A 12,952-nucleotide genomic window follows, 5' to 3' on the forward strand; every position below is an offset into this window, starting at 1 on the left:
GTTCTGGCACTGTTCGTTGGTGTCTTCCCAGTCTCTCCCAGTCTCTCTCCCAGTTTTGCCTGTCTTCTTCAGCTGTCCTATCAAAATAAAGGCAAAGGCTCTTCTTGTTGTCAATAATTATATTACTGAGCATCAGGCCAGGCATCATTTTTTCCTCAAATCATCATAAACTATATTGATATAAACTATATTGTCTTATCCTTTATGTTGTTTAAAAATCTATAAATATTTCTAGGGGTGCACGATAACTATTGGGCTGATAATTATTGGGCCGATAACAGGAAATTATTACGTCATTCTGATAAGTCCGACGACTAGCCCCGATAACATATATATTTCTGTCAGCACAGCAGTGCTGGCGTTTTTTTTCTTTCTCACAAGACTACACATTTTGAAACAGTAGGTGGCACCGCAGTACATGACCCGCTGTTAAGCACCAGAGAAGAAGAGGAAGCAGCCCTTGTGCTAAAATGCTAACAACACGGTGGCGTTATTCAGTATTTACAGGGAGGATAACACGACCGTGTGTGTAGAATTGGCCCTGCAACAGTCACAAAGAGTAGAAGGAAGTCCTTGACGGATCGTATAAGTCACTTAGGAGTCATCATCCTAAGGACGTTAAAACGAAGCGGCAGCAGCCACTAGCCTCAGCCGCGGGCATTAGGACCAAGTCAGCGGCTAATACCAGTCAGAACGCTGATTGTAAGCAGGCATTGAAAACTGCAGAAAGTTTGCCAGAGCCAAAAGGCGCAACGTTATAATAACAAAATCAGTCTAACAGTCTCCTGATCCATCGCTACTTTCATAGACGTATACCTGCCTGCTCTGTTTGACGTGCTTTCATTCAGTCTGATCGACGTTAGGAACAGAAGTTTAGCCACAGACCACGGTGGAATTTTCACATTCTTAACCTATCTCTGATATGACTTATGTCAGTGCATATTTTTAATCTTTATGTAAAACATCAGCTCGCTTTAATTCTGGCTTAAGCAGAAGAAAAAAAACCCAGACCCCCAAATATCTCCATTTGTTAAGCATAACAGCCTGTTATCATTTGGTTTTATGGGTCAGTTGTTTGTGTATGTTGTACTTGGTACACAAATGTTTACCTAAAAAAAGTTAACTATAATAACAGTTATAAAGTATGAATAGTTCTTTGAAAAATTAGTTATAAAATTAGTTATAAATATCTGTGCTCACTACATATGAACCCCTTCTTACCCCCAGATGTGCATAAACACATCAAACAAACTTCTTTTGTTAAATCAACAATTGAAAAAAATATATCGGTTATTATTGGTTATCAGCCATCAGGAGTAGGAAATTATCGGTTAAAAAACATACTTATCAAGCATCACTAAATATTTCCAACAAAGTTTGATGTATTGCCCATCCCTAGTCTGCACTATTCTGCAGCAACTCTTACACTTGTTGCAACTTTTTCTGGCTGAAATTACAAGAAGTAACTTTCTCTGAAATTATCTTTGCACCTCCTATTGTGTTCTCTAAATATGCTCTCAATGTGATGTGTAGGTAGTGTTTAAATGTGCTGTCACTGTGTCTAGAGGCCCTGCTCAGTCATAATTAGAGACTTGTACCTTAAAGAGGAAGGAAGACAGGCTGTCAGTGAAAAAAAAAGTGACAACAGCAGTTTCATGTAAAGACACATCCTCCCCCTGCTGTAGGCAGGCCCGCCCTTCTCAGTACCGGCTGATGCAATCCCATAGCTCCATTGCGCTGTAGGAGATAATCCCTAGCCTTTTTGAATGGACGCTGTAAGCTCCGCCTCCTTGTAACCTTTCCCCATGTGGCCCTGCGAGCTCACGGTGCCTTGGGTTTCACCTGACAGTTGCAACCTTTCACCCACTGGAGACTTGAATGGCCTGCCTGTGGCTCAGCAGCTCCAGGAGTCTTAGCTGGGATCCCCTCCGTCTCTTTCGCTCAGTCACATAAATACACACACTGGCCTCATAGAACTTGACACACTTCAGTCAGCAGCCAAGTGTGGGAATCAGTCTGAGTAACAAGCCGGCAGACATGCAGACTGTTGCTAATTTGTTTCCGATTGCAGACCCCACTGTGAGTGTGCTGAAGAATAGTAACATTAACATTATTATGTTTGCCTTTCTAGTCTTCAAATACAAGGCCAAAAAACAAAGACTTTCCCCAAATGCCAAAGTTATGTGCTGTTTACAACTGCCCCAACCTTTCAAATTGCAACAAAACATTAACTTGAGCTTCTTTTAAGTCCTGAAAGTAGTGGCACATTCAGGGAAGGAAGTTTAAAAAGCTCAAGGAGAAACAGACATGGATTAAAAGCATACATCTAAATTCTGGAGGAGCGGAGTAAGACAACGCCCACATATGGTCTGTTTTGGCTCAGTTGACTTTGTCATAGTTTGGTTGATCTTGCTTGTGATTCCACAGCAACTGTCTGTTCAGCCTTGCTCTTTGCCATGGGAAATCTGCCTTCTTATAGAGATATGACTCATTAAGCTAAGCTCAGTAATCATGGCAGTTGTTTAGCTACCAAAAGGCTCTTCATTTGGTGTTTGAAGAAATGTAAGAAAGGGCACTGGCTTTTAAACAGGAGCAGTGGTTCACATAAAAGAGCAGTTTTAAAGGCCAGCTCATTCATGAATGCCACGTCATTACTTCCTTCCAAGGTTTATTTGCTTGATAGTTTATCACCAGTTCCAGTAAAAGCATTTTTATGACAAAACATGGTAGAAAAGCTGTCAAAGAGGCCTCTTGGCTCAGTACAAGACTGGTCAACACTCTTGTTTCCCTTCATCTGGCTAGACATGTAGTAGGACGTTCGCTAGTTATATGTGATATTGATCACCTCCACACTAAAGCAAATTAGTCAACCCTTGGATTGAAACACTTTCTTTTGTAAAGTGCATGGATCGTACTTAATGAATGTGCAAGTTCTGCTGACTAACTTTCCTCCGTTTCCATACCATCATCACAAAAAAAATGGAAACTTATCTTTAAATTTGCTGGAGAGATGCACTGATTGAACACCAGGTATAGCTGTGGGCTGGTTTCTTCTTATGAAAAAAATACCAGAAATACTACATAAAATGTTAGTTTTGTAAGAGGCTGTCCAATTTTTATGGTACTTGTGTGGTCATTGTAATCATGTATGGTTGTACGAATTCCCAAGGCCCACCTTGATTTGCCTCAAGACACACCAGTGTGCCTCGCCACACCATTTGAGAACCACTGCTCTATAGCTGCTTCCCTGATATGCAGATGACACACAGCTGTTCTTTTCTTTTAAACCTAGTGAAGCCCTTAGGTTGTTTGGGCTCCTAGACTGCATCAACGCAATTAGGAACTGTACTACAGATGACTATCTGCACCTAAATGACAACAAGAACAGCACTTCTAATTATTGCTCAAGACAAACATGTTCCTATAATCAAGCAAAACATTGAGCTCTGTCACCAAAAGTGCACTCCACTTGACCTCCATGTGAAACAGCTAACCAGATCAGATTTCTGTCAGTGATGCCAGTGTGAAACTGGTGTGTGTGGTCTGACTGCATATCAAAGGGATGTAGTATTCATGCTGTCACCCATTTTTTTCTGCAGAGAAGCTCTAACGCTTATTATGGTAGTTCTTATATTGGAAATGTGGTCAGAGATTCCACAAATTTATGTAAAACTCTCAGCGTGAATGTGATTGAAATGCATGAGTCATTTGAAAGAACCCCCTCTATACAGTGTGTACAGTGTGTACCAATAAAGACATGAGCTATCTGGACCAAAACGGTTCATGTACCAGACTGTAAACATGTTTTTTTCTGATTTTAAAAGCGACATTGTAGTATGAGTTTTAGTAGGGCTAGTGGGACCACTGCAACCAGCTTTTAGTGGACACTAAAGGAAGTGCAGTTTTTACACTTTTGCATGTGGAAACATGCTAGTACAGAGTTAGTAAATGTTAAAAAGCTAATACCCATTATTTGTATTTTAACTTTTGAATGTCTTTGTGGTCAGAAGTTGACCGATGTGTTCTGATTGTCACTTATTCCTCTTTTCCTCACACAGCTGATGGTGAACTTTATACAGTTTTTATTATATTAATAAGCTTATTTTTCCAAATCCAGAAAAATCCCAAAAGACTTTATATTTGCTTCATTGTGTTTTTCCCAGATCCGCTCCTCCATCAACACACTGCTGTTCAGTGGGCGAGAGTTCAGCTGGACCCGACACATACTGATCGCCTCTACCATCCTCGTCTTCAATAACTTGCTGGTCATCTTCGTCCCAACCATCAGAGACATCTTCGGCTTCATTGGTGAGTCTTTTCGATACTGATTTTAAAAAAGAACGTGTGAAAAGATGGAAGGAGCCACAACATGGCCAAACAGGAGTTAATAAAACATTCAGAGCAGTAGTCTAGGCCTGATTAGCACCTTTGGTTCAGGGGTCATTTTATTGAGTAAAGACGTGAGAAGTACAGGAGCTTACAGTGTCAGGTCGAGTCAGCTGTGCGGTCTCGTGAGCCCTGTGAGACTGCTGGATCTTAACATTCATGTTCTTAATGCCAACGCACTGAGAAGCATACATGCTGGGTCGTCTTTATGACATTTAGCTTAGTTCTTTTTGGCATGTCAAACATAAAAGTTAATATCAGCTGTTTTTGTAAACAGTATTTTTGCTTCTTATTTCATAGAGTAGCACTGATTCATGCACAAAACAGTTATTAGAAGATTTGATGTTTTTGCTTTGTGTGGTGTCCATACAACCCCAACCCCATTTCGACTCTAGAACAAAAAAAAAAACACATTTTGCTGGATGTTTTATTTTATGATGTGTAACATGTTTTCTAGCTGTTAATTGCACCCAAAGCCATGCTGTTGTGGTTGATGCAGTATTTGGTTTAGCATTGTCTTTCCTGAAAGAGACGGTGTCTGGATGGGAGCATATGTTGCTCTAAAACCTCTATATACTTTTTACCATCCATGGTGCCTTTCAAGATGTATAAGCTGCCCACCCCTTAGGCACTAATGCGACCCCATTCCACCAGAGATGCAGGCTTTTGAGCTGTGAACTAATTGTTGGTTTTCCAAAAAAAAAAAAAAAAAAAAAAAAACATTCCAAATTAGGATTCAGAACAGAACAGTTTTCCTAAGCTCTCGACTAATTTATCTTGGCTGGTTTTTCAATGAAAATGTGTGAATTTCTCCAGAAAACAACCAAAATTTGCATAATCAGGGGAAATGGAGCAAAATAGAATGTATGAAAGCTTGTCTTCCATGTTTGTTTTGTCCTGTCTCTGTTCAATCACATGATTTTTCCATTTCCTTAAGATCCAAACTGCATTATTTCTCAATAAATACGTCTGAGTGGTAGAAAAGTGACAAAATTTAATAGCATTTTGTGATCAAGGAGGTGGTCTTGCGGTCAAACAAGTTGGGAACCTCTGTTGCAGAGGATCAGAGAGTGGATGGATTGGGAAACTGGGGTGAGAGTCGGGAATGTCATGCAGCAAAATGCCAGTGGTTGAAGAAGTTGAACATGACAAGTATCTAGACTCAAGGGATGCTAGCTAACATAAATATATTTTACAAGATTATTTTACACAAAACCTAGTTTTGTGTTGTTTGTTGTAAATTAAAAGCAACTAAAGAAAATTTTGTAAAATTATCATAATTTTTTTTAAATACAGATTTCTGGATGTTTAAATATTTGGATATATCTGAAGTCCCACTAACCTTTGCTTTCTCTTTCAGGTTCCTCCGCAGCCACTATGCTCATCTTCATCCTCCCTGCTGCTTTTTACCTCCGCCTGGTAAAATCTTTGCCGCTTCGCTCCCCTCAGAAGATCGGGGTAAGAGTTCGAGCACACACGGACACTCTACATCAACATTATTCTCCATGTATCACTTTCTCACTCTTTACCACGAGACAAGGCTAACATTTGCAAAACGTGACTCGTTACAAATTTCAGCAAACCCTCCGCTGTGTGTGATCTTGACATTCAATCCCTTCTCCGTCTCTCTCTGCGCCTCTCTCCCTACAGGCGGCCGTTTTTCTAGTCGTGGGGATCGTCTTCATGATTGGCAGCTTGTCACTCATCGTTCTCGACTGGATCCACAACCCCCCGGGCTCCAGCGGGGAACACTAAACCTCTTCTTCCCCAAGAGTGCAGCAGACCCTCTACCATCCTGCTACATCCCTGTTTTTTTTTTTTTTTTTTTTTTTTTTTTTTTACCTCTGCTGGTCAAACATCTAGGAACATCCGTGGTTCCTTCCCTTTCTTCAAATCCCAACACTGATCATAAAACTCAAACATAAGGACATATTATGCTGCATTTGGATAAGACAAATTCAGCTTCCCCCCCAAAAGAGGGGAACCTTTTTGCCCAGTTGCATTTTTTTTTTTTTTTTTTCCTGTAAAATTTCAGATGTGACATGACAGAAAGGAGAGAAACCAGGAGATTGGGAGAAACAGACTCCGGTTTAACGTGCCTCTAAAACAGCCTGACATCACCATCATAATCATGATCTTTCCCAGCGGTGAAGAGATGGATCAGACTATACAGCCTTCACCTGAAGCAGATCTGTGAGCTGCTAACTCACAAGGCTGGAATGGCGATGCCAGTCCCCCAGTCCTCTGCGCACTTGAAGGAAGGAGACATTTGGAGTGTATCATCCTCCATGAAACAAGGAGCACTTCTAGCATTACATCTCATTGTGTGTAGAGCTAACACACAAAAAACACACATATCAACACAGTTTAACAAAACTACACCAGCATTATTAAGCAGCTTTCTGTAAAAAGATCCTAAAATCATCATGCAATCATCAAAAACACATTTGCCCAGGTTTATTTTGCTGCTCTGCTAACCATCACATTTTGTGCCAAAGTCTCATGCACATACAGTTTAAGCTAATTTGGATGATACGGGCTTCTTTGCCGGCGCTGTAAACGAAGTTAGGAGACGCTCCCAGTATTTCTGTTACAGAGGGACTGGAACATACAAGGTATTAATGTACATAATGAAGTGTCTACTGAAAATAAGTTGTTGTTGTACATAAAAGCCTCAAAAAGACCTTCAGGTTGTATGAAGTTCAAATTTCAACGCTTCTCCTTCATTAACTTATTAGCTACTTTGAATAGGGTTAGACTGCTAGCTACAAAACAAGAGTGTATTATTTCTCTAAATAACTTGCAAAAATGTATAAAAAATATATGCTCCATGCTAAAATTCGGGCAAGTTAAAGAAAAACAATCACAGTCAGTCAATAGAGATGAATGATATTCGGCTATATTGTATAAAATGTTGTAAACTTGTTCCATATCACCTTAAATGAGGATAAAAAGTTCCCCCTTTTTTCTAAAATGTTATTTAAATGGAATATAATTAGTGTAGGCTTTTGACTAAATAATAACATGGATATTTTGTTGCGAGATACATGAGTCGATTGATGTCACTGTTACCCTGCTACTTCAACAGAAAAAGACCCTGTTTACACCTTGCATTAACACAGATTTACAGACAGAACGTTCATCCAGTCACCCTCCAAGTTATTTTTTTCAAGGCCCTGCCCTTTCCCAAACCCTGTTTATCGAAGGTTTTCCAGATGGATGTGTGAACAAATCTATCTGGCGTGTCAGGTTAGGGGTTTAGCCCCGAACCGAACCGAGACCTGCGGACTATCAGGTGTTAAAACGACCTAAAAATATGTGGTCCTAATCCATTTTCTGTGTATTCCCTACACTAGTGGTTCTCAACTGGTCCAGCCATAGGACCTACCACTTCGTCTGTATGTGAAACTACAACTGAAACTTAAGGCCTTTTTTTATAGTTAACTTGATAAAGAAAATTTTGCAATTTGATCCTTAAATCGAACTAAACATATTACTGATCAAAGAGACCCACAAAAACTTTAAGATGTTTTGGTCGGTCAAAACTTTAGGATGCATGCAATCACTTTGCTTCACTCTGTTTTGCCATTATAACATAAATTTTGTTTGTTTTTTGAGGTCTCAAGAAATTAAGATTTTATGATGGGAAAACCAGCTTTTTGGAAGATATTTTCATCCAAGACAACAGAATTCTTAAGTCAACTACTCAACTGGGTAAAGCCCAATAGAAAAATGTAGATTTCACAGAAATATAATCCATAGGGTTTATTTGCTAAAACGTGCATGACTGTTGTTCTAAAATCATGTTTACAACAAAAAAGAGAGAAGCTGTTAAAGAGGCACTTAAAGCCTCTTAGCTTGCGGCCAACTTGCAGCTATTCATTTGTATTCCAGCAGCTACACTCACTTAATCGATAAAAATGAAGCCCAAGAGCTGCCAAAAATTATGTATTATTTGCGTAAAATGCGGGCAACTGAGTTCAATTGCAGATTTTCACTGAAGACATATTACTAATACACACATATGAAGTGCAGTCAACTTGGTAAAACAGATGTCAATGCAAGGTATAAGCAACGCTTTATTTTTTCTAACTCCTAAGCTGGTATGTAGAACTTTCTGTGCTGCTTTCTAGCTAACGGTTCCCAGACAAATAAAGCTCAAGCTTTATCCCACAAGCATGATGGTATCAACCTTCCCATGTGGATCTCGCCAACAAATAGAAAGAGGTTCACCCTTAAGAAATCAAAATTTTCCTTGTAATAGTAAATTTCTGAGATATAAACAAAAGGATGTAACACCAGTTTGGACATGTGGTCTACCCATTGTAAGGGCAAGTACTAAATCAAGCTCTGAAACTTAGCTTATGTAATCATTTCTAATTGTCTTTATATAGTTTTTAGGTAACATTGATTCGCGTTACTAACCCTCAGCATCTGAATTGTGTGTTTTTTAGCTGAAACAAAAGGGTCTTCCTGCTTTGATAACAGGATCAGCTTATCATCAGGTAGTTTAAATGTGCCTTTTAGATTATCCGTATTGTAATTGGCTCATGTCTGCTGGTGCCTTCAACACCAAAACCTCATCTCAGCTCTCCTCTGATGCCGATGCGTGTCACGAACACATCCAGCCAAAGTGGACAACCTTTACAGATCCTTTGTGGATCTAAGTTCATGAAACAAATAGATATTTCAAATGAAATAGTGTATTATGTGCATGTTTTTGGATTACAAACTTGGTCTTTTTGGACATTTGTATATGCTTTGTAAATATTCTTTATTTTATGGTACACTGATACTTGTTGTGAGTGGGTTGTTTTGGGGATTCTGCTTTACAAGTCTTCAGCAATCCAGCGTTTGTTTTAGAATATATATAAATATATATGACATGTATTAGTTTTTTTGTCTTGCTGTATGACAGTAGTTTTTCTTTATATGATGCTTGTATATTTGTAGAAATTTTGATCTCTATATATCTTTTTTTTTCATATTTTGACTTTATTTTGTCATATTAGAATGAATTCACCAACGGCATACTTCATAACAGGGTGAAACACAGCTGAAAGTTTCACTAGCTTGTTGGTTCCAAGTAGCCAACACTAGACTGCAGTTAGTCGTAAAAGTCAACCATAGTTGAATATTTTTGCCGGAAACAGTTCGCACATTTAAAACAAGCAAAACATTATCGTCTGGATAATTTCCCAGCCATACTACAGTAACAAAAACCCTTGAAATGATGACAAATGCCCAAGAACCCTCAGGTTCTGAAGCTCTCCTTGGACAATCGTATACCGTTGCTGTTCATACCTTACCGTGGCTCATAATGTAGATCACTGCTGTCATGGAAAACCTTTGTACCCTGTTTTGGAGAGGTTTGACTTACTTGAACTGAAGCATGGCATGAATAAGCTTCATTACGAAGGGTCTCTACAGTGCTCGCTATGAATGTGGTAAAAGCGTTTTTAATCTTGTTATACTCTCTTGTAGGGTTGTCAAATTACCATAATTTTTAAACCTTTATACCACATTCTCATAATCCAATGAAATTACTGCACAATGGCTAAATAGTGCAGTATATTTTGCCAATTTACAAAGCATTATCTTTCATAATCTGATTAATGTTGGCTACACAGTCGACGATTTTAGACCAGATTTTAGGCCTGATTTGCCTTCGATCCCCTCCCTTCAACAATCATGGCCCAATCAAGGCTTGTGTAACCGCTGCAAGCAAACTATGCCTCAGTTTTGCCAGCTGATGACGGTGAATGTCCTCCATATTTGTTATTCCCATAAAGTGACGATTGTTTACACAAGTTTCTGTGAGATCTCGTATCCCATAATTGTGAATTTGTTACTTCAGAAAGTAGTGGCAGTCTCGTGGGCTGGCCGACTAACTAGATTGTGCATTCGAAGGATTTTAGCCAGTTGAAACTCTTCTTATGTCTGTCATCTCCCTTGTTTTCAAAATCAGATAGGATTTAAAAGTAGTCTTGTGTGTAGCCAGTCCAAACCAACCTGTGGATTTCAGCTGCTCTCTTTGTCAGGCAGCTTTGGATCAGATATGTAACTAAAGATCTGTACTTTTAAAGCTTTTATATTGTCAAACATAAAATCTCAGACAGCATAATTTTAAAAGTAATGAAAAGTATCAAAGTACTGGGAATGTTGACAACCCTTCCCTTAAACTTAACGAATGTTGATGTATACCTACGTAGCCTCCTAATGCTCTTAAACTCTCACTTCCTCTCCCTGTAGCCTCTCAGGTATTCAGTCTGAATGGATTTTTCTTTTCACTTTTACTCATCTTCACATATCTCCACTCTTTGCATGATTGAGCCAATCTATGACATGCTGTTGTATATTGTGAGAAGTCATCTTGTGGATTTATTAAAGTCCCCAGCTGATTCTTGAACAGTGTTTTTAAAAAAAAAGGAATTGTGCAGAACCACCTGCCTTATTTTTCTATGGACCCTCAGCCGTGGAGAAACACTTGCTCGATGTTACTGTTGTTCAGTGTCTCTGCTTCCTGTGGATCAGGCTGAACATTCAGATTTGTAATTATACCCACACAAAGGGGATGTTTTTTGTATCAGTGATGCTGTTTCATTATGATGACAAATAAATGTGAAATAAAAAATAGTTTGAGTTTTTGTACTTCTTTCAGATTGCTTTTGTTTTGAAATGTACAGTGCCTATAAAAATTGTTCACATCTTTGGATGTGTTAGCTTTTGTTGATTTTAGAAATCAACCATGGTCAATATGTTTAGTGACAAAAGAATACAAAAAAAATGCAATTAAACAAAAATATGTAGTGTCAAAGAAGTGACTGCATAAATATTCAACCCTTTTAAAGTCACTAACCTAATTCAAACAAGCTCCAGCCAGTTAGTGCTAGTAGTCTTACAATCAGTAATATGCAGATCATCTTAGTGCAGCCAATGTGTCTCAAGAGATGGAAGTATAAAGAGACATGTCTTGAAGGGCTAGTCACTGGTTAATCAGTATTCCTGGATACCATTTCACCATGAAGACAAAAGAACACTCCAAGCAATGCAGAAAAACTGTTATTGAAAAGTATAAGTCAAGGGATGAATACAAACACATTTACAAGCCACTGAATATACGCCAGAGTTCAGTTAAATTAATCATTAAGAAATGAAAGGAATCTGGCACATGTGTTGATCTGCGTAGATCAGGCAGTCCTCAAACCTGAGTGACCATGCTCGGGGATCAGTGAGAGAGGCCACCAACTACTCTGAAGGAGTCACAAGCTTCATCAGCTGAGATCCTGCTTAACCCTGACCGGTCTCTCAGTCCCTGCTGCTGAGAAACACCCCCACAGCACTATGCTGCCACCACGATGCTTCACCATTGGGATGGTACTGGGATTGTTGTCCTTGTGGAACTTTGTCCCATCTCTACACAGGACCTCTGGAGCTCATACAGTGACCATCAGGTTTTTGGTCACCTCTCTTACTAAGGCATTTTGCCCCTGATTGCTCAGACTGGCTGGGCAACCAGGTCTTCGAGGAGTCCTGGTTGTGCCTTGCAACAACCCCATCTCTGAGCTCTACAAGAAGTGTGATGTAACAGTTTTTGTTTTTAATGAATTTGCAAAAAACAAAATGTAAATGCTATCAAAACCTCATCTCAGCTACGTGACCTTGTAATTGAGCATTATCATAAAATCCACAATAATGTGTGTGATAATGCCTGAAAAATATCCCTTTTGGTTGCACCAAGCCTTACATAACCCATCTCTGTCCCAGCTGGCACCTCAGGAAGTAACAACCAAAGCCATATTTCTGACATAATGATCAGATGTTATCAGGCCTCTGGTAATAAAATAGATCCTCCTGTTCCTCTGTAGCTAGCATCTACTGCTGACATGTAGCACCAGCTTGTCATGTTCCCAGGACATCAGACAGAGGAGCAGGAGAACTGAGTTAGGTAACCTTTCCATTTCTGTCCAGATTGGTAACCTTGACTTCAGAATCAAGCTGGACAAAACATACAGAGGGCAGAGAGAGAGAGAGAGAGAGAGAGAGAGAGAGAGAGAGATAAACTACTGGGGAGGATCAGTCAGCAGCAAAACAATCTGAAAAAAAACAGTAATTTAAAAAAGATAGTTTATCGGACAGATTTCTAATTATAGAAAAAAATTATAATGAAATAAATTTTTAAACATGACAGTTGGTTAAAGAAAGGCCAGTAGACTGTTGTGAGACCAGGGGTCTGGGGCTGAATATCTCAGCTCTGTGCTCTGACCAAGGCCTGATGACATGGCATTACATGATATAGTCTATGATAATTATTTCTGTAAAGAAATAAAAGTGATGGTCATAATACCAGAATTCTAAACTTTGATATGATTCTGGTAAAATCAGACGATATAGATTGCAAAAAAAAAAAAAAAAAAAAAATCACTGGCGACATTTCCTTTCATTAAGGTTCTCTATACTCTTAAATACCATGTTTAAAAAAAAAAAGAAAGAAAATCTGCATTGTTTTCATGATCCAGGAATCAAAAAGCACTGAAACTAATCAACTCCTGATTGACCAGAAGTC

General features: G+C 39.0%; 1 protein-coding gene across 2 annotated transcripts in view; it reads left to right on the plus strand.

Moving 5' to 3' along the window:
• slc38a4 (solute carrier family 38 member 4) overlaps positions 1–11,022 on the plus strand; it is a 69,166-nt gene extending 58,144 nt beyond the window's left edge. For both annotated transcript variants that reach the window (XM_041780741.1, XM_041780742.1), the window contains exons 14-16: positions 4,164–4,308; positions 5,747–5,844; positions 6,037–11,022. In XM_041780741.1, the coding sequence (XP_041636675.1) occupies positions 4,164–4,308; positions 5,747–5,844; positions 6,037–6,141 (348 nt within the window). In that variant the 3' untranslated portion in view covers positions 6,142–11,022. The remainder of the gene's footprint in view (positions 1–4,163; positions 4,309–5,746; positions 5,845–6,036) is intronic.
• Positions 11,023–12,952: the final 1,930 nt, after the last annotated feature.

The sequence above is a fragment of the Cheilinus undulatus genome, linkage group 23 (genome assembly GCF_018320785.1).
Source record: "Cheilinus undulatus linkage group 23, ASM1832078v1, whole genome shotgun sequence".
NCBI classification, from domain to species: domain Eukaryota; kingdom Metazoa; phylum Chordata; class Actinopteri; order Labriformes; family Labridae; genus Cheilinus; species Cheilinus undulatus.